At 36.3% G+C, this 24,163-nt stretch overlaps 1 protein-coding gene and 1 long non-coding RNA gene across 4 annotated transcripts in view; one reads left to right on the top strand and one right to left on the bottom strand.

The window, feature by feature from the left end:
- Nucleotides 1-8,124: 8,124 nt before the first annotated feature.
- LOC127966802 (uncharacterized) lies at nt 8,125-11,162 on the bottom strand. Its single transcript, XR_008155704.1, has 3 exons — nt 11,065-11,162; nt 10,827-10,898; nt 8,125-8,547 (listed from the first exon to the last, which is right to left on the bottom strand). It is a non-coding gene; the product is annotated as an uncharacterized LOC127966802 (long non-coding RNA).
- Nucleotides 11,163-16,678: 5,516 nt separating this feature from the next.
- LOC127966796 (A-kinase anchor protein 2) overlaps nt 16,679-24,163 on the top strand; it is a 92,113-nt gene continuing 84,628 nt past the window's right edge. Inside the window, exons 1-2 of one of the 3 annotated variants that reach the window (XM_052568066.1) lie at nt 16,679-16,835; nt 23,580-23,625. In XM_052568066.1, coding sequence (XP_052424026.1) covers nt 16,726-16,835; nt 23,580-23,625 — 156 coding nt within the window. In that variant the 5' untranslated portion in view covers nt 16,679-16,725. Of the gene's footprint in view, nt 16,836-23,260; nt 23,461-23,579; nt 23,626-24,163 lie in introns of those variants that run through there. The other 2 variants (XM_052568067.1, XM_052568068.1) reach the window with 2 other exon arrangements.

The following is a 24,163-nucleotide window of genomic DNA, read 5'->3' as shown; positions in this document are numbered from 1 at the left end:
ATCAACCCAGTGATCTAATACTGACAAATAATTTAGTCATACATGCATATGACTGATATAAAGTCATGAGACATCAGTAAACAACAATTAGGAAAAGCGAGTTGTTTTCAGATTGCAAAACTTCCTGACACAATCTAAAATGTTTTGCTTTCTATTGTTGCTTGTTTGGAGTAATTTCTATCTTTAATTTCTAACCAATTATGTTTCGTACAAACACAGATTTTGGCTTTATAAGATGTTAACTGATGGACTGGAGCGGTGTGGATCTGTTTGGACTCTCATTCTAACGGCACCCATTCACTGCAGAGCATTCATTGTTGAGCAATTGATGCAATGCTTCTTTTCTCCAGATCTGATGAAGAAACAAACTCATCATTTCACATTGACACTGAAAGCTATACAAACACTTCACGTTTTCCTCCATACCTCTAAATCCAAAGATCACATCATAAAAACATCTCATGAATATTCATGCCAGCATGTGATTGAGGATGTGTACTTAGACGGTGGATCTATTCTGAGCTGTGAGAAAGAGATGGGGGTTGTGGAGTACATTCCTCCTCCGGGCAAGACAACCAGGGCATTCAAATGACTGAAGGCCAAAGCCTGGGAAACTTCAGCAGCAGGAGCCTCATGTCTTTGATGAGCTGCTCCGTGTACACAATATGTGAAAAGGATTTATTAGGTAAAGGAAGAGCTGTAAAGGAAATGGACACAAACACGGAATAGAATCTCACTGGATCATTTGTGAAGGGAATCACATTGATCAAGTGTAGCACAGAAATCAATGCTAATTTTCTCAGTGTGTCTTGGGATATGTGAAAGTGAGGGAAGCAGTCAACATATTTTGCTTTCAGTTTAAAAACATACAAGTCAACCATTACCCTGTGATAGGATATCAGCTTATAACAACAACAGGAAAAATTAGACTATCATTTTAAACCAACTGCAGCTTAGTTCCTCATTCTTGTTTAATTCCAAAGATTGTATATATATATATATATATATATATATATATATATATATATATATATATATATATATATATATATATATATATATATATATATTACATTTCCTTTAAATGAGTTTGGATTCATGACAGAAAAAAATGTGACTTTTATAAAAGGTGATTTGCTTAAAAAGTTTTAAAATAACACTGAATATGTAATTTCTTTTAAGTAAAGGGTACAGCTCAAATTGCATGAAGAATATGACACAGGAGAAGAAAATGACACGAATGTGTCCTTTTTGTTTAATATAGTTGAACTGAATCATCAAAGGTGAGTAGCAAGGACATTGGTTAAAGAGGGGGTGAAATGCTATTTCATGCATACTGAGTTTTTTACACTGTTAAAGAGTTGGATTCCCATGCTAAACATGGACAAAGTTTCAAAAATTAAGTTGTATGTTTGAAGGAGTATTTCTGTTCCAAAAATACCTCTTCCGGTTTGTCACAAGTTTCGGAAAGTTTTTTTCGAGTATGGCTCTGTGTGACGTTAGATGGAGCGGAATTTCCTTATATGGGTCCTGAGGCACTTCTGCCGGAAGAGCGCGCGCTCCCGTATAGCAGAGCACTGAGAGCACAACAGACTTCACTGATCAGAGCAAGAGCGTGATTTTGGTTGCCAGGGCAAGACAACCCTGCACAGATTAACAAAAGAGAAACAGCATTAAGGGACTAGTGGATGGAGTTTATTTTTACAGAGCATCAACGGAGTTGTGCAAGTGTTTTTGTTTGTTCCCTGCATTTCGAAGATGCTTGTTTTACAAACAAGTCCCAATTTGACGCCGGATTTGCGTATCGTTTATTTCTTAAGGATGATGCAATCTCAACGAAAAAGGGTCACGATCGTGTGTTGGAACCGCAGGCGGTGAGTAAAACTGCTTCAAATATCTCTGTGTTGTTAACTTAGCTATCGGCGCGTAAGCACATCAAGTAAACAACATGCGATGTTGTCATCAAACTGCACTTTCCACATGTACAGCTTAAAAAAAAAAAAAAAAAAAAAAAGACGACAAAGTGGAACTTAGTCATTTTCCAAAACCGCTAAGCAAATATATACAGTTTTGGTACATACCACATAGAGACGCTGTTGTTGCTGCTGCTCTTGTTAAATTTCAGCCTCGGGATCTGATTCTGGATCATAAATAAACGCTGAATCTGACTGTTAGCCATGGTTTGTTTTGGATGATGTTTTTTTCCTCAGGGTAATGTCACAGCTTCCACATGCTCTCAACACAAAAGCCTATTCGCGCTCGTGATTCTTTAGCTCCGCCCACACGTCACGCCTCCAGCCGGTCGTGTTTTTCAGGGAAAAATCGGTACAGACTATCTTTCTCTTATAAATATAATAAAACTAAAGTCCTTTTGGAGTTATGTAGGATGCAGTACTACTCTATAGGTACTCAAGATTAACAGGATATTGAGTGAAAATGAGCGTTTCACCCCCCCTTTAATAAATTGAGAATAGATGCATAAATTATATTTGTCGTAACATTTATTTAACGCAGGTTTGTATAATGTTCTGAGTTTGCATGTGACTGTTTTTATTCATTTTGAGGACTACTGAATCTGTTTTTGTGCAGCTGAGATGAGTAAATTCCAAGTTAGTCTAGAATTACAGTAACATCAGGTTCATGTTCTTCACTTATTCACTTTTTCACAACATGGCAACATGAGAGCTGTCAGTAAATTTTAGGGAAACAAAGTAACTCGTGTTACTTACAGTATTTGCAAAAGTAACTCCTTTATGTCCTTCTAACTTCAAAAGTAATGCAATACTTTACTAGTTATACAAAAAAGTAATCTGATTATGTAACTCATGCTACTTGTACACTGTTCATAAGTTTGTTATTTCTGCTGACATCACTTCTAAACTCACAGCCAGACATCTTCATTTCATTCAAGTGAGACGGTTTGTCTGAAGATGACATCTATTTATGGATGTCAGATAGCCTGCAGTCAGTCAGACCACTGTCAGGATATAAATGACCTTAGGTCTAATAGAGACACACATTACCCATCTTTGTAGCCTGAGAGTAAATCATCTGACTGGGTATTGCAGGTGTGATCACAAAGGAGTCTGTGTGGCTTGAATTTCAACATTCCTCGCCCAGTGAGGGTGACCCCATTACCCCGGACCACCCCACACTAGCAGAGCTGTCAGAGGTGCCATCCCTATACAGCATTTCACTTCAGTAAAAGCACACTGGTGCACCAGTGTCTTCATTGCTTGTCACATTGCTTGAGAGTAAGAACATTTCGAAATAAGCTTCAATAGAGCACTGGATTGTGAGCTCCAGGTTAGAACATCACCTGCCTAGATATAGCCTAGATGTGTTATGGGGAAGGTGGCCTTTCTCCAATGCATTAGTCTTTCTTTTTGCTGCTGTGATCATGTGCAGTATAGTGTAAAGAAATAACATAATTATATCTGTAAAAGACTAAATGTTATGTAATGTAACAGAAATGAGTCGAACCAGACAAATTAAATAGTCTATCAAAGCTGTGTTTGGAACACGAGCCGAATTCCTCAGGAAGTCATAAAACATTCTATGCCACAAGTCCCAAGGAAGATAACCAACCAACCAACTTGTTCACACAACAGCTTTCAACATTAACACCACTAGAACAATTATTGACAATTTAAATTCGAAGAAGAGATTGTCAAATTTGTTGTTCGTAATTGAAATGCAACGCTGGACATCACATGAAAACCCATGAGAGTACTGCACAAGTTCCATTGACTTCCCCCACCCAGCAGAACCAGACTGAAATTCCTAAGGGGGGAGGGGCTTTGAACCTCTGGTCTTCACCGAACATCCCTATGTCAGAGAATGACAAAGAAACTGTCTTTTGTACATATACATGGACCAAAATGAACTCCAAAATGACTTCTAAATGAATATCATTCCATCGCTTAACTCCATATTCATTTATATGTAACCCACACATTCGACTATCATGTATAATCACTTATTGTGTATGTCTTTTGATAACTATAGGATACATAGTCATGTCTAGTATCGATATAATCGAATCTGCTTGCTTGAATTAGTTCAGACAATCATTTATTTGTCAAATATATCATAACCTGGTTATAGGAATCATGTCCAAAATTAGACCCTGCAAGAATGGGAAAATTTGGACCACATGCTTGGTAAGATAAACATATGATTTATGATACCCCCGAGCCAAGACAATATCTGATTGGTCAAGACAACATTTGAGGTGTGGCCAACAGGCCAGTTTAAATACTTAGGACACCACAAAATCTTTGCTTTTAGTCTCTAGCTATGCTGCTGCTATTAGTCATGTGGCTTTTAGTTGTTAACTTTGCTTCTGCTATTAGTCATGCCTGCTCTTAGCTTTAGCTTGTAGCTTTGCTACCTAGCTTTAGCTTTTAGCCATGCTGTTAGTCATCACTGTTCTTTGAGCGTGGTTCCAGCGTGCTTCGGTCTGCAAGCCTGCCTCCTTTTTTTTACTTCTTTTCCGTTTGAGAGTTTCGTGTTCTGAGTTAAGTTTTGTAACGTCGACCTCGTCTGCGCGTTCAACTTCAACCAGCCACACAACTCCATTTTCAGCCAACGCCCCACCACGGGCTTCCCAAGACGTCACTTCAGCGACTACTGAACTTCCAGCCAATCAGCGACACCGGGATAGCCCTTTCAACGGGAGTCCCTTTCACAGGAGACGCAAGTAAACTCCAGACTGTGACCTTTACTGGTGTATCTAATATAATTTTAACCTCATTGAGGAACTCAATGCGAGGGCTAATTACGTGATTGATGGTTGTTCATGTCTATGCAATTTAACGTATTGCTGTAAACTTGGGATTTCATATTACCATTCTCTTAAACTCATCTTTCCCTAAATCTCGATCTTCCTGCAACTTGTGTGAATGTGTGTGTGTGTGCGTGCGTTTATGTGTTAGATTAGTTTATATGTCTTAGATTTATCTAATAAAGCCTTATTCATATTGAAAAGAGAAGTATCTTGTGTTTTGTGCTTACAAGTTAATGTCTTAAACTGCCGATCTTGTTACTGTACTAATTGATAGTGTTTCACTATAGTTTGGATATTAATATCCAGCGCAGATAAACGCCTCGTTCAGTGAATCGCAGGGCATCTCAGTGATCAGCCGTGAAACACTGATTCTGTTCAAATTCCCTTTAAATTATTAAATGATTCCCTTTGAGCTAAATTGACCTGTTTCTGTTACAGTAAAAAAACTATTACTTGGTTAAGAGGATCTCGCACAAAAATGGTTAACAGTATTTTACTCTATAATTATGCATAATTTCCTAGTGTGTGGTGGACAATTTGTGAACCATTGTGACAGGTTGTATCCATAATGAGCAATATTATTAACTCAATAGGGTGATAAGGGAAATAAGCAATAGAATTTGTATTTATTGTGTGAACAATTCCTTCAAGGATCAACACCAAGGCAAGCGATCTATTGAATGGACTGTAGGTCAGTCCCTCACAGACGCATTTTCATTTGTGTCAAATCTAAAATTGAGCCTATACCCTGACTAAGGTTCATTGAAATTTGATTTTGACATGATACAAATAAATCAATCTTGCATAATTCACATATGGTTCAAAGCAAAAGACTGTATGGTTCAAAGTTCAAAGCAATTAAGTCAGTTTAGTAATTATCCAGTAGCATTCATTAAAATGGCTTGGGAAAATGCTCCCAGAACACTTACTACAGAAACTTACTCTGGTGCTTATGGCTGTGTGTGTGTGTGTGTGTGTGTGTGTGTGTGTGTGTGTGTGTGTGTGTGTGTGTGTGTGTGTGTGTGTGTGTGTGTGTGTGTGTGTGTGTGTGTGTGTGTTTGTGTGTGTGTGTGTGCGTGCGTCCGTGCGTGTGAGTGTGTGTGTGATGTATAATGATGGCCCATTAAATTTTATAATCTTGCCTATTTGTGTCTGTCTGTGTATGCTTTTGTGTGAATAAGCTGTAATTAAGTGAATATTGTTTAAATGTAGTATAATTTATTAATTGATTTGACGATGGTGAGATTTTTTTTTAATTAAAAAGTTTATTGTGCTCACTGTAATCAGTAATACAGTAATCAGTAATATTGTGAAAAATTATTAAAATATAAAATTATATATATATATCTTCTATCTGAATATATTGTAAAATGTAATATATTTCTGTTTCACAAGATCTTCAGAAATCACTCTAATATGATGATTTGCTGCTCAGCAAACATTTCTTATTATTATACATTTTTAGAATTTTCCCTCATATTTTTTTTGGTGGAAACTGTGATACTTGCTTCAAAATCTGTGTTTTTGGCATATACCTGTTTTGTTCAGTTTATTGCCAAATTATGTTTACCACAGGAGTTATTTTACTCATAAATTTAAAATCCCATTGGAAAATCTCAAAGGAACCAGTGGCGACTTCCAGGTTCTGACATAATAAAAAACTGTAAATTAATGTTATGAAGGAAATTTCTGTATAGATTTTTTTATGTATATTTTTCCTGTATTTTGGATAACAGAAATGTTTGTAAAATTAACTGATAATGTCCTTGCAGAAAATTTCCAATCCATTTTTTATAATATATTTATGTATGCGTTTGTTTGTTTGTTTGTTTGTTTGTTTGTTTGTTTATTACAGTATGTTTCCTCACTTTCATAATTTTTAATCCAATTTTGTGTAAAATGTTGTGTGTTCAAAAAATGAGACGAGAAAGAGATTTAAAATCCTGACTGGTATTAATTCTGGTTCATTTGTCACACCGGAAAAGAAAGGTCAAGTCAAGTGCATTGCATTGTGGGATATTGCATCAGTTGTGTACTGCATATAAAAAAATACAAAATAATAGGTCATCTGAGTATTCCAAGCATTCAGAAAATCTGCATACGGCCCTCAGTATACATTCTGCTTCCTGCAGAAACAGCAGTATGGTAGTGTGCTGTTTGAGTGTTTGCAGTCAGTCTGTGCGTCTGAAGGCATGCGGCAAACACACACACACACACTCCTTTATTTAATGGCAATTCCTCCGGTGCATTTTTCCATCTTTGTCACCATAGCAACAGAATCTAGCCGGCTGACATTCCTGTCTCCAGGGGCCTGGCCTTGTTCTCCAGTTCACATGCAACACAGCTGTTTCATCCCTCAACAAAGCAATTAACACACGGGGTCAAAACGGAATCCCTCCTCCAAATATCAGCCTACACTCGGCCTGAGGGCATGTGTTGCTGTCTGTGGTAAAGCCATCCATTCCCACTGGACGACTGGTGGAAGACACGGTCTGTGGGGGTCACGCTGCTGATGGGATTCAGCAAATTAGAAATATTTCATATATTTCAAATTTTCATATTGTCCTGATCAACAGAACAGCCATTATGCTTGCTTTTTACACACCTGCTTTACCATTTGTGACAAATGTTTTTGCAGTATAGGAAATCAATCCGCAATCTCCTGTATAACATTAACAACTAAGTTATTTTACCAATCAAGCATCATTTATCCTTTCTCGTGTTATTGTGGCTTCTTTTTCCAATTGCCTGAAAAAAAAAAATCTACAGGAGAACTAATAGCATTTGCATGTGATCTGGATTATGTAATAAGTTTCCAAGAATTAAGTACTTTTAATTACAGTATATTACCTTTTCAAACGGTCATAGTCATATTACAGTTACTTTTTCATGGATCACATGATTATTACATCTGATTAATTTGGCATATAACATTTGGCAGTAAATTATTAAGAATGTATTAGTTCACACTTATTCTTGTTTCTCTCTCTCTCTCTCTCTCTCTCTCTCTCTCTCTCTCTCTTAAATTAACAACAACTTTTTCCCTGCCGTTTGAGGCACTATCACACATTTTCTGATGGAGTACTGAACACCTGAATCAAAACACAGCTTTCTGAATCCAGTCTGTCCATAGTCTTTGACAAATATCTAGTTTTCTCAGCTTTTTGTCTAAAGTGAAACATACACATAATCAAGTGGTGATATAAAAGAATGCATTAAGCTAGAATTATTTTGTTGTTGTTGTGTAAAAGCAGTGGGTCTGTGGGATGTTTTTTTTTTTTGTTTTTTTTTTTGCATGCAGCATGTTAAGATGTTCATACAACAAAATAGACTGTGGGGCTATGAACATTTTGTGAAATTATACAAAATGCAGGCAGTGGCTGCAACTAATATATACAGTATATTGCAACCATATCACCCTGGAGCCCAAGACTGGTTCCCCACTGAAGCTAAGCAGGGCTGAGCCTGGTCAGTACCTGGATGGGAGCCCTCATGGGAAAACTAGGTTACTGCTGGAAGAGGTGCTAGTGAGGCCAGCAGGGGGTGCTCACCCTGTGGTCTGTGTGGGTGATGGGACACTATACTGTCAACAAGCACTGTCCTTCAGATGAGATGTTAAACCGAGGTCCTGACTCTCTGTGGTCAGTAAAAATCCCAGGATGTCTTTCGAAAAGCTGGTGGGCGTTCTGGCACAATATGGCTGCCGTCGTATCATCCAGGTGGATGCTGCACACTGGTGGTGGATGAGGAGATACCCCCTGACAATGTAAAGTGCTTTGAGTGCCCAAGTGTTTATATATATATAATGCTAAATGTTTTAAAGACTTGACCCAGTAGTATCATCTAATGGAGCAGCAGAAGTAAAACAGCAAATAATGTAAATATAAATGAATTTTCAAACAGATATCCCAAACATTCGCTCTTCTAGCCACGCCCCAAACTCACGCCATTGGTTGGGCCAGTATTGCTGTGTCAGACTGGGGCGCTGCTTGACTATAGTATGACACATTGTTGGAGGAATTAAATAGGCAGTAATGACTCACTGAAGAATCACTGAAATATGTTGCTACCGATGGAAATTGCAACCATGGTTGGCTAACAATTATTTTGGGAAACACACCATTGTTTGCTCAAACAATATGATAGATGCTTTGATAGCCAGTTACTCATAGTTATCTCTACAAACTGAAAAAGTGGAAAAAAATACACACCTCGTCTTTGTCTAAAGGGAACAAATCAGAATCCTCTCTAAATCATATCACAGATTCTGCTGGATAACCGGTTTGGTTATTTTGTCCGATTTTCAGTAGGATATTAATTAATTCGTATTTGATCTATTAGGTATTGCTTCCAAATGAGAGACATTTAATTATTAATCCATTAACATTCCTTCATGATTTTTTGACTAGACATCTTCAGTCAGTACATATCAAGACACCAAATACAAAGAACCCATAATATGTTTATTATCATCCCCTGAATTTTCTCTGTGTGTGTGTGTGTGTGTGTGTGTGTGTGTGTGTGTGTGTGTGTGTGTGTGTGTGTGTGTGTGTGAGTGTGGAGTTTCTGTGATATCCAGATTTGATGAGATGACTGAAGAAAACTCTTTTCAAAAGGTACTGATATGTAACTTTGAGGTACTAATATAAAGTGTTGGGAAAATTTCATTTTAAAGGTATTGCATTACCACATTGCATTACTCCCTAAAATAATAATAATAATAATAATAATAATAATAATAATAATAATAATAATAATAATAATAATAATAATGGATTACTTAGTTGCCTTTTATGGAAAATAATGTGTTACCTTACCTTTGCGATAGTTTGTATCGCCTGGGCTGGGCTTACTTGTTAGTTTTTAACATAAAAAGTTATATTTTGTCAAATATAAAAGCCTTTTCACACCAAAAGTGAAATGAATAAGCCTCGGGCTGAAGGAAATGTAAATTCAAAACGCTCAAACAAACCGTTCAGCTGTGCTTCCATCCTGGATTACACGAATAATACAGCACAGGAGAAGATAGGAGTTCAACTCTTAATCACAAAAAAAAAAAAAAAAAAAAGTAAATGTTAATCTATCTAGACACTGGTTTATAAATTGGAATTAAATACATAATACATTTTTGTGTTAACTTTTTTTTATTGCAGAGTTTCCATTTTCACAGTTTTTTAATTCATTTTGAGGAATACTGTATCTGTTTTTGTGTAAGTGATGAGTCTGGAACTACAGTAACATCATGTTCACACAGCACACACAGCGCTCTGTATTTTCACTAGATTTCTCTCAACATGCGGACAGGAGCTGTCAGTCAATACATAAAAAAAAAAAAAGTAATTACCGTTATGTTTTTGAAAAAGTTTTTTCATGTACATTAAAAATGTAACATGTTACTTTAGTCTGTTACTTGTAATGTGTTACCCCTAACACTGCTAATATAGCCTACAGCTTTTAAGGGTAAATAAGGTGTACATTTTGAAAAGGTACCACCCCCATGACAGCTTCTGTACCTTTTTTCTGAGAGTGTAAAAACTTGACATGCTACAAAAAAAAAAAAAAAAAAAAAAAAAGATTTATATATATAATTTTAATTAAAGAAACTTTGAGGAAGCTCTGAGTAAAATTGCTTGCCTTGCAAAAGTGAGATAATATAGCTTCAGCCTTGTAGGTGAGGTTTCTAAAAATGTGGGCCTATAAAGAGGCTGTTCCCTGCAGAGCCAGTGGGTGGAGCTTGACATCACAGAGGTGGAGCTGGAGTGGTCCAAGCTCCACCCATTTGACCCAGTTGGCTCTGCAGTGAGTGCCAGAGAGATGAAACCTGAGCTACACAGCTAACATGTTTCTGGGTTTAATAACATGCGTCATCCTTCCAGTAGTTGTTGCAGTTATTATCTAATTAGTGCTAATTAGTGCAAAAAAAAAAAAAAACTAGGTCCATGTGTGAGAGCATGCATGGTTAAAAACATCCAGCTGCACATGTAAAGTCTGATGTCTGATGACAAAATATACTTCAAACCCTGATCTTCCTCCTCACATTTTCTACTTACTGAGGACGTTCACCTTACAATCCTAGTTGAAAAAGTCATGGCTGTCTTCCTCAGATGTGCTGTCGGCATCTCAGAGATTTCCAGAAGATATCCAAAACAGTTCAGACAGGCTCAGATCAAAACTAAATTAAGAGCAACACTGTTTAATGTAGGCCTTTGGTGAACATAGTCTTACATCACTCTGGCTAAATTATTTAAACACGGTGATTGACAAACGCTCCTTACTTCCTCAGCTGCTCTTCATGTTACTGAAGACGGGACACTTTTGAACCTGCAGCCAGAGCCGGTTTGATGACTACCTGATACACCCGTGTTGCCAGTCTTCAAAAAGAATGTGAAATATGAGGCAACATGAAAAGCTTGCTTACTTTGTGGAGCATACTTCAATATCCAGTTATGTGGGATGTGGTATTTCTTATTTTAATTTTATTTCAGTATCCCAGCCAACAAATTTAGTTCATAAAAGCATTGTGGGAAGACTGTTCTGAAATGTTTCTGAAATATTGAAATGACCAGTTTTCTTCTTGAGAATAGAAAGTGTTTTACAATGTTCTACTAGTGTTATTTTAAGCCAAAATCTAACATTTTGTTTTCTTGTCATAATTATAACTATTTTAAAGGTTACAAAAACCTTTCTTACAATTAATTTTTTACCATTATTTTTTTTTTTTTAAGCATATTATGATTTTGCTTTCTTGTCATGATTATAACTAATTTTTAAGGGTTACACAAACATTTCTTGAAATGTTCAAATAGCGTTATTTTAACAGATAATAATGTTAGTTTTTTTATATTCTAAGAACATTAAGATGTCCATTAAAACATAATTTATTGGTTACAAAAATGCTTCTTGCAACATTCTACTAACTTTATTTTCACCCAAAATACTGTGTAATTTTCAGTTTTCTTGTAGTGATTGCAACATTATTTAAAGGTAATACATAACATAAGAAAGTGTTGATCCATGCTTTCTTTCATTTCTGTCAAAGAGAACGTAAGAATGTTCCATGAACACTACTTTAAGGATGTTTTATCTCTACTTATATAACTTTAAAAAAAAAACCTTAGGCATATTGTAGTTGCGAGAACAGAATGCTGTTTGTGCACATTGGGCCACAGAGATAGTTTGAAGAAAGTATACGCTCTGAGCATCTTGTTTTGAACACAATGAACCCTGATAATGAACAGTAAAACTCTGGTTGGACTCAAAAGCTCAGCAAATAATACACTATGAATTATTCAACAATGCATTCATTTATATTTAATTGCACCGATAACAGAAATAAAAATTTGAGATGAAGGGCATTAAAGGTGGCTTTGGTTCCATGCCTGTGGGAAGATTGCTCCGTTTACGTGCACAAACACAATCTAAAGAATCAAAAATGAGAATGAAGAAAATGATTCAGCGTGAGAAATTGATTGTGATTTCTGCTCATGCTCAGAGTGACTGGACTGATCTGGCCTGCGTCAGCTGCGTGATTGTGTGAATCTGGAAAGAAGCGACAGAGACAGTTGGCCCAGAGATGTGTCACACGTGTTGAGATGATCACACACATTCTGTCTGTTTCTAGGCTGTAAACCTCCAGAGATGCACAACATAAAGCAGCATGTCTTACAATAGTTTTATTAATACATTTCATATGGCTTTCTTTCTTATACATACCTCTGATTTGGCATGAATGGTTTCTGTACCCAAGAGCAATTACAATTGCACGTAGTGATTATAACACATTTAGCAGGGTTTAGATCATTTGCATCAAACAGTAACTATGTGGCAAACCACTATCAGCAGTGAAAGTGGATGCTGCTAAATTACACTCAATTCAAGTTCTAGCTTCAACAGTTGCATTTGTTTAGAAATGCTGCCCTCTGCTGTTGCATTATTGAACTTACAAGTGAAACAGGGATGTGCAGATCTGAACGACATTTCTCTAGACTTGTGACATTAGAGAAATCTCTTGGGATGAATGCTATGTACTGTATAAGTGATATATATGCTATGCATTTTTTAATGACTGTTATAAAGTAATGAGAATAAAATAAAATAAAGTATCCATAAGTTCTAAATATTAAACAGTGCCACAAATTAGTGAGCATTATATTTCGACAGTCTTTTATTTATAGTATGTAAACGGCCTTTGTCTTTGCTTCCTCATTGGTTCAGGTCCAGCAGATTTTATGAGTTGCCTGCTGTTCTTAAAGCTTTTAACCACGTCTTGTTGGTCATTAAATTACAGCGTGGAAAGAAGTAGATTTGCCGTTGCCTTCTGTGACATGTGAAACATTCTTAACACCTGGAACTATTGATTTAAAGCAATTACAACTTAAGCTTGGTTTTACTCGGGGGTTTGAAGAGGAAGGATGAAATACATACAACATACATCCACTTAACTATATCCTAAACTAATAGTGTTTTTGTTTAGTAAAAAATGAGCCATTTAAATCATAGTTCACACAAAAATGAAAGTTTTCAGCCACATGTCGTTCCACAGTTGTATGTATTTCTTTATTGTGTGGAACATGCACAATTATATTTTGAGTAATGTGATTTTGGACATCATTGTTTAGTTACCATTTATTTATTTATTTATTTATTTATTTATTTATTTATTTATTTATTTATTTATACCACAGAAGAAACTCAGGTTTGGACCAATGTATGGGGGAATAATGACTGAATTAAAATTTTAGGGTGTACAGTCTCTTTTATCGTTGCACATATAGAAACATTGGTTATTGCTTATTTTTTCTTTTTTTATTATTGACTTGAAAGATATTTCCTACATGACTTCAAAAACTTGGGGTCAGTACATTTGTTTTAAAGAAGTCTCTTCTGCTCATCAAGGCTGCTTTTATTTGACAGTAAAATCTGTAATTATTTTAAATATTACTTTAGTTTAAAACAGCTGTTTTCTATGTGAATGCATGTTACAATATAGTTTATTCCTGTACTTTCAGCATCATTCCTCCAGTCTTCAGTGTCACATGATCTTCAGAAATCATTTTAATATACTGATTTGCTGCTCAAGAAACATTTCTGATTATCAATGTTGAAAACATTCATGTTTTTTGGAAACCATTTTTATTTTTTATATAAATTCTAATTGTTTTGTTAACTTAATGAATTGTTACAATCATTTATTGCAACAAAAAAAAAGAAAAGAAAGAAAAGATCTTACTAACTTCAAACTTTTAATGGCAGTGTATAATTTTTAGAGAACATTTTCGAGAGTTAACTAGTTTTTTGTGCTCTGGTGCCGATGCTAGCAGTCACCGACTCGGGAACGACCTTAAATAGATTACTGATGAGGTGACGACTGAAAGGCCCCTTCACAGCCGAAAAATTCCAGAAAGAGCCGCCAAACAAAGCTAACATTGTATCAACGTGTGATATCTGTGGCTCTGTCGCTTACATAAATGGCCTTGTCCCTGACGCCCCCATTTACCGCTTTGTTTTCTTTTAACGCTACTGTTTGGGACTCTGTGGTGTTTTTGTACTGTGAAAATGAGGAACACATGCAGCTGAAGTGTCTCAAGGTCTGGCACAAAAACAGCCCCCACCAAATTAGCGCTGAGAGGTGCAGCACACGCTCCTGATATCCTGGTAATCGGAGACGGGCCTCGGGACCCCAGAGCTGGGTAAACAAGTGACTGTCAGCCATCCCAGGAACGCAGAGACTCCAGCAGACCTGAGAGAAGGAGCTCTGACTTCACTTTACTGTATAATGATGCTTTCTCTCTTATCCTTCACTTCCCAGCAAACAGGAAACATTCTCAGAGCTCTGGCTAATACTCTGGCAAGGCTCTCTCAAAGCTATGAACAAACATCCTTACAGTAATGTTCATGGAATGATCGTTGATTAATAACAGTCTTGAGGTTTTCGCAGAAAAAAAAAAACATTATTAATGTTCATGCAATGTCAGACGATCTTCTAACATTTTTTAAGAAACATTCCTAATTACTAGATAGTTAGTTCACAGAAAATGCAAAGTGAACATTCCAATAATGTTTGCACCTTGTTTCTGGGATGTTCTTACTATTAATATTAGCTGAGACATTGACACAACTTACTTCAAAGCATGTGTCACTTTACCCCATTAAAAAATATATTGATGTAACTCATATTTACTGTTTCAAAATAATAGGGTTTGAAGGCTATACAATGGCAATTCGCCAGTATAGTATATATTTACCCATTTGATTATAAATGTTTCGTTCAGAAAATATATATAAAAAATTATAAATACAAATTGTAATACTTACAGGAGTAAATAAAAACGATATATTAATTTTAACTAACAGTATAAAGACTATTGATTGCATGCACGGACTGCTGCTATGAAATCTTTAATCTTATAGTAATCTAATAGTTAAGTATAGTCTTGTACACGAAGAGCCCTAAAAGGAGAGTTAGTACGGGTAAATGTTGCTGAAGCCTAATAAGACACAAACACATCTAAAGTCTACGCATTCTATCAGTTTGATAACTAGACATGATCACAAACCTCCGAGTGTGTGATGCTCCGGCACGCAGAAGCTCTGAACACTTGAGAGGAACGTGACCTTGCTCTCGTCTTTTAAGAGCAGTGCAGCCCAGTCCCACTGTCTCTGGAGAATAGTTTAAAGTCCTCGCTTTACTCCAGCTAGAATAACACTCAACTGACACGCTAGAGTCAAAAAGTGATTTATAAAAGAAGTGTGTTTACAGGTCTCATACCTACAGCTACAGCTATTCCATGATAGCAGGGGATATTTAAGTATCAATGAGTTATTATTATTATTATTATTATTATTATCATCATCATTTTTGGAGTGTAGAGTGGAGTTTGTGTGTATGGTATATGAAATCAAAATTTTAGTAATTGTGTTGTGTCTTATTGTCTTAATTATTATTAATTGATTTTCAAAAAAAAGTGCATATGTTTTGGTTAGTTTATTACGTCAAGTTAAACTAAATGAAAATCAGAAATATTGTTTTGGCAACTAGCTGAATTATAGCCAAATATGTATGTCCAGACTTAAGACAGTCACTGCAAAGGATTCGCAACAAAATATTAAAAATGAAAATTTGTATCAATGATTATGTTTATTTGTCCAATTACATTTGAGCCCCTGAAAATGGGGGGAGGGGAATTCCTAAGTATTTAATGTTATGCTTTTTGTTCTACCCCTTGAAATAAAGCTTAAAGTCTGCACTTTAATTTCATCTTGAATTATAATTTTAATTTTAAAACTATTCTGAGCCAAATTTATGAAAATTGTGTCAGTGTCCAAATCAACAGTATACATACTGCATATATATATATATATATATATATATATATATATATATATATATATATATATATATATATATATATATATATATATATATACTGAATATATTCCAATTTCTTTGTGTTTTCATTACAGATACTCACATTCATTCACAATGTTTGACATTTATTTGTCAAACATTAAACATTAACAATAAATAAACTATACATTTTTTTGACAAGCCATTCACCGTAATATGGGTCAAATGTGGAGTCATGTAATATGAATCAGTAATGCATAAATCGAAGGTTACTTTCAATGTGATATATGTAATATAGTTTGAGTCTGTAGATATGATTGTGTATTTCTAATTACAATTACTGTAATATTACATTCTCAAATGAAAGTTCAAAGAGAAGCACAATCTCTACCAATAAAATCAGACATTAAACAAATGTGACCCTCCTCTCTCTCTCTCTCTCTCTCTCTCTCTCTCTCTCTCTCTCTCTCTCTCTCTCTCTATCTCTCTAGTCCTGCAGGCTAGACAGAGTGGAAGCTGTGAGCTGCAGCATCCAGCATCCATCTGAAATCTCAGGAAGAGCTGGAGGAGAGCCGTCGATCCCGATGTGATGCTGGTAACAGCAGCGGAGAGCAGACGAGGAAAGCCAGAGAGCGAGGAAGAGGGAGAAGAAGCAGCCATGATGGGCACACCTCTCCGGAGGAAAGCCCCGGCGTATGAGTGAGTACTTCCATTTTTCCTCGCCCTCCCTCTGTAGGTTTGGACATCTCGGAGCGGTTGCCATAGCAACGGCAGCCAGGGCGGCAGGAGGAGGATGATGATGATGCAGCAGCTGCTGTCTGCAGGCGTGTGTGTGTGTGTGTGTGTGTGTGTGTGTGTGTGTGTGTGTGCAGCAGACATACATGTAATGTGTCATAGTGTCATTGGCAATCAAATCATCAGTACGAACAAGCATACAGTAGGAATGATGAGATCGAATTAAAATAATGTTGACTACCATTATCTGTTTTGGGGTGTTGACCTCTTGTCCAATAGGGAATTAGTGCAGCAACTGCAAAGGCAATTGTGAAATAAAAAGGACAGCCTGTATAGCCTCTTGGGTCTATCTAATGCACATGAAAGCAAGAACTGGCTGAAATTACAATGAAAGCATCATTAGCAAACTGTGGTCACCAGTTCTGTCATTAGCACCAGAGTTCATCGATTCTGGGTTTCCCAAAACTGTAGTTGAAATGAACATTCGCAAACCTGTGTGCCTGAAACTACATCTCACAAAACTGGTTATAAGCACAGTTTCCTCTTATTATGACAGATGGACTTCACCCAAAAAAAAATTTTGTGAATGAATTTTGTAAAAAAAAAAAAATTGAGTCTTATAGCTCCTCCCCCTTTTCAACATAATTCAAGCTGTGACATTCCACACTTTCCAAAAGTGTGGTTTCCCAAAAAATGTTTTACAAAAAATCAAGATTTTTTTCTGCACTTTTTCGTTCCGGAATTTTTTGTGTGTGTGAACACCCTTCTTGCACTATTTATACTACAAAACATCATAGGACAGTGCATAGGTACACAATGTGGAATGCATTAGTGGCTACCATCAACTTTTTGGTTACCGGGATTCTTTAAAAAGCTTGTTTTCAGCAGGTCATGGTGCACTAACTTTTGCCAGTCCGTTAGGAAGCGTTGCATGCGCTCTAAAGAGTTGCTTAGTGAAATTTGGTACAAATTATTATTTTTTTAAATAAAAACTAAAAATAGAAATTTCTCGACTTTAATCGATTCAACTTTTTACAAATTCAGTATCAATTCTTAAATCCCAGGAATCGTTTAGTCTAGCCTGTTTAAAGCTAGAGCAATGAACAGAACATTTAAGCACGCCTCCCATCCAGTAAATCACAATAAGCTTTGTGGTTTGTTACTTTTACTATCTTTAATTAGTTATCTACTAACAGTAAGTAAATTTGCAACTACATTTCAACTATTAGTAATTTTTTGTGACTTAAACAATCAGATATTTAGATATTTACTGATCCTGTTTTTACATATTTGGTAAATAACCATGTAATTAAAGAGTTATGTATGTCGGCCAGGCATTAGCGTGTGGTGGGTGCTTACTGTATATTGTCCCTTAAATTTTGAATGTCAATTTGTAATAATTGTTTATTGATTAAATAAAATAAAATGTATGCATTTAGCAGACACTTTTATCCAAAGCGACTTACAGTGCATTCAGGCTAATAATTTTTACATATCGTGTTCCCGGGGAATCGAACCCCCAACCTTGCGCTTGATAGCACAGCACTCTACCAATTGAGCTACAGGAACACTAATTATGTCAGATCAGAGCAAAAATGTTCCCTCGAAAGTGTCACTGCTGCTATATGTAACAGTACAGCTAAAACCAGGTTAAAGGTGAGTTTACAATCATTATCAGTTTCAGTGGACTGAATTTATATCGATCTGCCTTATAAACCATGCTAAATTTACCAATTAGCTTGCCGTGCCTTTGTGACATTGTTGCAGTCTGCTTTGAGAGTGCTGTCCTGATAATAAAAGAAGGCCTGGAGCCTTTGAGTTTGTACAGAGCACTTGCGCGACTGCTGCTAATTTTGCATGTGTGTGGAATGTGACAGCTGCAGTCGCACAAGTGCTCCTTACAAACCGTCCACACACATGCAAAGTCCTCAGAGCTAAACACAGTATCACTCTTAATTATAATGATATATATGAGATGTATAACTGTTTTGTTCCATACTGGTGTGTCCAAGTTAAAACCTAAATAAAAGTAGGTTTATAATGTTTGAAATAAATAGAAAAAGTAGTGTAAAACAAGATTTGCGACACTTAGAGAATGCAAACCGCTTAATTCTTAAATGGTGAATGCATTTCCAAAATGCAACTTTGATACTTTTTCCTTTGCTCAAGGTTCAAAACATACTCAGAAACCAATGTCTTAAGCTGTAAATGGTATGATGATAGCGTAACTACACACGCCACAGGCAATAAACATCTCTCTCGCTGTTGACTGCCATTGAAAATGTTTTCTTCTATTGCACACGATGTAGACTTTCATTAAGATGGATTAAAGTGCTAATGGATAGCTTTCTCCAGGTATTACAGACCTCCTTGGGAGGCGCAGGAAAATGACGGCCTGACAATACTGATTGGTTGATGGCACCACAAATCTACGGCAGAAGACTAGAAGAAATGCAAATCAAGACCGCCAAAAATCAAGGACTGCTAAAATATCTGCTTTACAATTAAATTATACACTTTTACATGTTGATTCTCTGAGAGTTAAGTATTATAATCTTAACTGGCAGTGCACTACTTCAGAAATAATCCAGACCAAGAGCTCTGACAATCTCCAGATCAACTGCAGTCATAAACACAGAAAACAGCAGGCCACCGTTGTCATTACAGGAGACTGAGCAGAGTTTCTTTCTTGCTAAAATGTTGGATAAACTAATGTTTATCCAACAAAACTACACTGTTTTGCAGACCATCTTCCTGGAAAACATCCCCTCATGATCGTCACTTGAACTAAACAGCTTTGCACAAAAATGAATGATAAACATTACCTTAAGAGATTCGAAAAGTATGTTTTTCGGCCACAAAAAGTTGGTGTTCAGAAACTTGCTGCTTGGCTGTTTTTAAAATTCTCTGGAGTGCACATGGAAAAGTGGTGGCTTGATTTATGTTCAGCATTTATATACTAAACCACCAACTAAACAAGACATAAATCATGTCTGATTACTTCGGATGATGATTGTGTTTGCAATCATAGTTAACGCATGGGAATTATAATCACCCCTAAATAAGTGACTAAAACATTTTGACATGTAAAGCTTCCACAATTTTATGAATCCAAGCTATATTTAAAAGTATACTATTGAATATAACTGATTATAGTTAATCTAGATTACTCAATCAGATTCCAAAAATGTGGTAGTTGTAACTGGATTATATTACAATATAAAATGTTCATAGATTACAGTTACTGTTTATGGGTTACATGATGAGATATTATTCATAATTATTAAATAGTTTTATGTGAAATGTATTATTTGCTTTACATTTTCATAACTGAATTAATTATTAGCTTTTCATTGAAATGTACACTTTTGTTCTTACATTAATCACAATTGGAGTCATTTGTTTATTAAAAAAAAGTTTAAATATTCTATAAGAGTTTCTTGCATGTGAGCTAAAATTTGGCAGGAATTGCTTGAAAGTTGTTATAACTGGTTATTAATTAATTTGTTAATGAGTTATTAGTCAATAATTAACATTTCACAAAGGTAACATTAGTGTAAAGTAATGGGTTAAAGTTATGAGTTACACTTTAGTTTGGGGATAAATTCTCACTATTAACTAACTGTTAAATATGACATTTGACTCAATAAACCAATAAACTCCTAATATTCTTCTTATTAATGCTTAGTAAGGTCGTTGGTGAATTTTGGTATGAGAAAGAATCAGTGATATGTTGGTAGCACTTTATTTTACAGTCCTGTTCCTCATGTACATACTATGTACTTATTATAGTAATTACAATAACTATGTAATAACTAGGTACTAACCCTTAACCTACCCCTAAACCTAACCCTAGCCCATTTAGTTACCTTTTATTACCAGAACTTTCTTAGATAAATACACTGTAAGTACGCTATAAGTATATGTTAATAAACGTACTGTAAAATAGTGCAACCGATATGTTCTAATAATCAGCCAATATGCTAGGAATATGCATGCTAATAACCAAGTGTTTAATAGTGAGAATTGGTCCCTAAAGTAAAGCGTTATCGTAAAGTGTTACAAGATTTGTAACACTACTAAATACCAGCCAACATGAAGGAAGGTATGTTGTCTGCCTTCTTTCTGAAATGGAGACATTTCAAAGACTGTGTGTGAGTTAGAATAAGCATGAATTAATATATGTGACATCTGTCACCCTCTTTAGGAAATATATATATCGATATCTACAGCAAGTAATATTACTGAAACCTTGTAGAGAGCAAAAATTGTCTGGAAAATGTTATTAATATAAACAGCAGGTTTTACTTTTTTAAACCTAATCTATGTGTAAATATTGCAGTTGTTAACAAGTGTTAGAATAAAGTGAGGCAGCCCACTAATGGTGTGTTTCACTTTAAAAGTAATTTGAGACTCATTTTGCTTTGCGTTTGCGTAGTCTTCATTTCCCAGCGTATGGACTGCTGCACATCTGGAAGGTATTACTGTGCCTCGCTGGCTCATGGGATGAGGTCACTGTGCCAGAGAAACAATGTTGCTTTTGTCTGTTTCGCCGACTGATGACGTTGCAGCCGCTGGTTGGGAATGGAAAAGTAACACATGCGGTGGGGAGAAGAAAGTCTGTACACAAGTGAACTAGTGCTCTTAAGAATATATATAGTACTATTGAGACTGCTATTAAATCTCTGAAATGTCTTCTAGTGCATCAACATTGACAATGGAAATGTCCAGGTGCAGTAAAGCAACTTCTTAGGTTAACGAGAGGCCATCATAAAGAGATTTGGAACTGAAATGCAAATGAAATCAACAGTCACATGCTTAGTTTAAAAAGAGCAAAGTGCTGACTAGTAACACGGAGAGCTACAGTAAACAGACTGGCCCGAATGTTTCACAGAGCTCTGTTGAATGATTTATTCTGAACTTCTGTGTCGCACAGCTTCTGAAGTCTGCCGTCTGCGAGCGCTGTGTGTTATGTGGCTTTAAGCCTATTTCCAGTCGTTACGTGAACCTCCAGGAATTTCCTCCATCTACTGATGTTCACTGCTGCTGTAGGTTGCGGTTTCTCTATGAATGACTGCGACATCATGTTGAAATTCACCTATGAAGATAACTCTTATTTACTGCCTGACAAGTAACAGAACATTATTCTTGACATGCAGATACAGTCCTGCAAATTTATTGTGCTGCATTGTATTTGAAACGAAGTTAATTCCAAGAGCACATGATGCATGCAACATCAGAGATAAACATTGAATGCATGATAAAGCATTGCAATATTCAGTTTTTATTGTTACTGTGACCTGTCTAAATCATTGTCTGTTGCAGTACAGCTTGTACCTCTGCATTTATATACTTGATCTCAGGAAACAGTAATTCATAACAGCCGTTTAGTCTTATATATAGTAACAGTACTTGTACTGTACACACACTGAAGGGTCATTACAGTTTGTTATAATTTCATTCACTGAGTTTCTTACAATTCCCAGGAGTCTTCCTCTCGCAGAACACTCCAGACTCAGTTAGTACGGCCTTTTCTCCATATTAGGAGTTCTGAATGTGAGCTTGGATGAGGGAAAGCAGTTGGACCCCGTGTTCCCATTCCCTACTGCTCCCTTTGGCTTCACTGGAGGAAAAATTAGAACTCAAGATGTTTAGTGCAGACGTTTGGAAGCTGCTTTCCGAATAGAGAAAGCCACATTTGCAGAGACAGTAGACGTGTTGAGAGTCAGCGACTTCTGCAGATGTTTTTATGATCAGATGTTGTCATGTTATGAAGATCGAGGTTACATTAATAATTTTCTATTAGATAGATAGATAGATAGATAGATAGATAGATAGATAGATAGATAGATAGATAGATAGATAGATAGATAGATAGATAGATAGATAGATAGATAGATGGATGGATGGATGGATGGATGGATGGATGGATGGATGGATCTGTAGATAGATAGATAGATAGATAGATAGATAGATAGATAGATAGATAGATAGATAGATAGATAGATAGATAGACAGACAGACAGACAGAGAGATAACCAACATTTTGTATAATATCAATTTTTATGAATAAAAAAAATGTCGTTCAGAATTGCATAACAGTGAGGTGAAGAAAGGACAACAACATGTTTCTGTTATGGCTGAGCTATTCCTAACTCATCAGATAGTATTAAACAATAGCAAAGATTTGGCAGATGTATGATTTTAATTTGTAACCATGGAGCAGATTTCCTCTAAGCTTGCAGCCACTCAGATCCCCAGTGTACGGCACACCTTTGTTTTCCATCCAAGCTGGCACACACACACACACAGAGAGAGAAAGAGTCACAGTTAGGTCCTACTCTTAGTGACATCTCATTGCCTGCTCGCCTGTAGCTCTCTTCCAAACACAGGGGGCGGGTTCAAGACTCTGTCATCTGTCCATTACCCGGCCAGTGACGGAGAGGGAGGGATGTAGGAGGAGAGAGAGAGCGACAGAGAGAGAGAGAGAGAGTCTGGCAGACACATGGCCAGTGAATGAGAAGATCTTGCCCTCAGTACACGGTGTCTTTCACTGGCTTGCTTACTTCAGAGGACCAGGGCAGACTGTGTGCGTGTGTGTTTGTGTGTGTGTGTCTGTTAACTTGCTCACCTTCGGGCCAATACACACAAACACACTTGGGATTACCAGTCTCACAGTTACTGAGAATTCTGCCTTTGTTTTTCCAGGATGGCTGAAGTTGAACTTCATAAGGAAAGGCTCCAAGCCCTGGCGGTAAGTTCTGCGTTGCTTTGTTCTTACACAAATCCTTTATTTTCTTTGATACTAACATAGTTATTGATACGCTCATAACTATACACAAGAAAAGCATTAAAACACTAGTTTATCTGAACTCATTCCTAAATGAATGCATGTTATGGAAGCTTGTAGATCCAGTAGTTCTGGTGCCATTTGGTGTGTTCTCATTAAGAAAAGATTTACTGTCGAATCACCCGATATGAACCAGAGGGCAAGAATTTGAGATGTGACTAAAAGAGAGACTAAATCTGGCTCCAGGTCAACCGTTCTGTACAGACCAGCAGTGAGCAACAGATGGAAAACTATTTTGGCTACATTGCTTACATCTTTGTAATTCCGTGGAATACACATTGCAAAAATAGGCTGTAGGGACCAGCATGTGTTGGTATTCACTAGGAGCTCATTATATAGTTATCCGATTGAGTTTTGAAGATAATGTGAATGGTGCATGTCCATGCAAAACTTGCCACCACAATGCAAGGCCGTTCCCAAAAGCAACTATCATTGCAAGTTC

This window comes from Carassius gibelio, chromosome B10 (assembly GCF_023724105.1).
Source record: "Carassius gibelio isolate Cgi1373 ecotype wild population from Czech Republic chromosome B10, carGib1.2-hapl.c, whole genome shotgun sequence".
NCBI classification, from domain to species: domain Eukaryota; kingdom Metazoa; phylum Chordata; class Actinopteri; order Cypriniformes; family Cyprinidae; genus Carassius; species Carassius gibelio.
The sequence above is the reverse complement of the archived record's forward strand: the minus strand, read 5'-3'. Positions and strand labels throughout refer to the sequence as shown.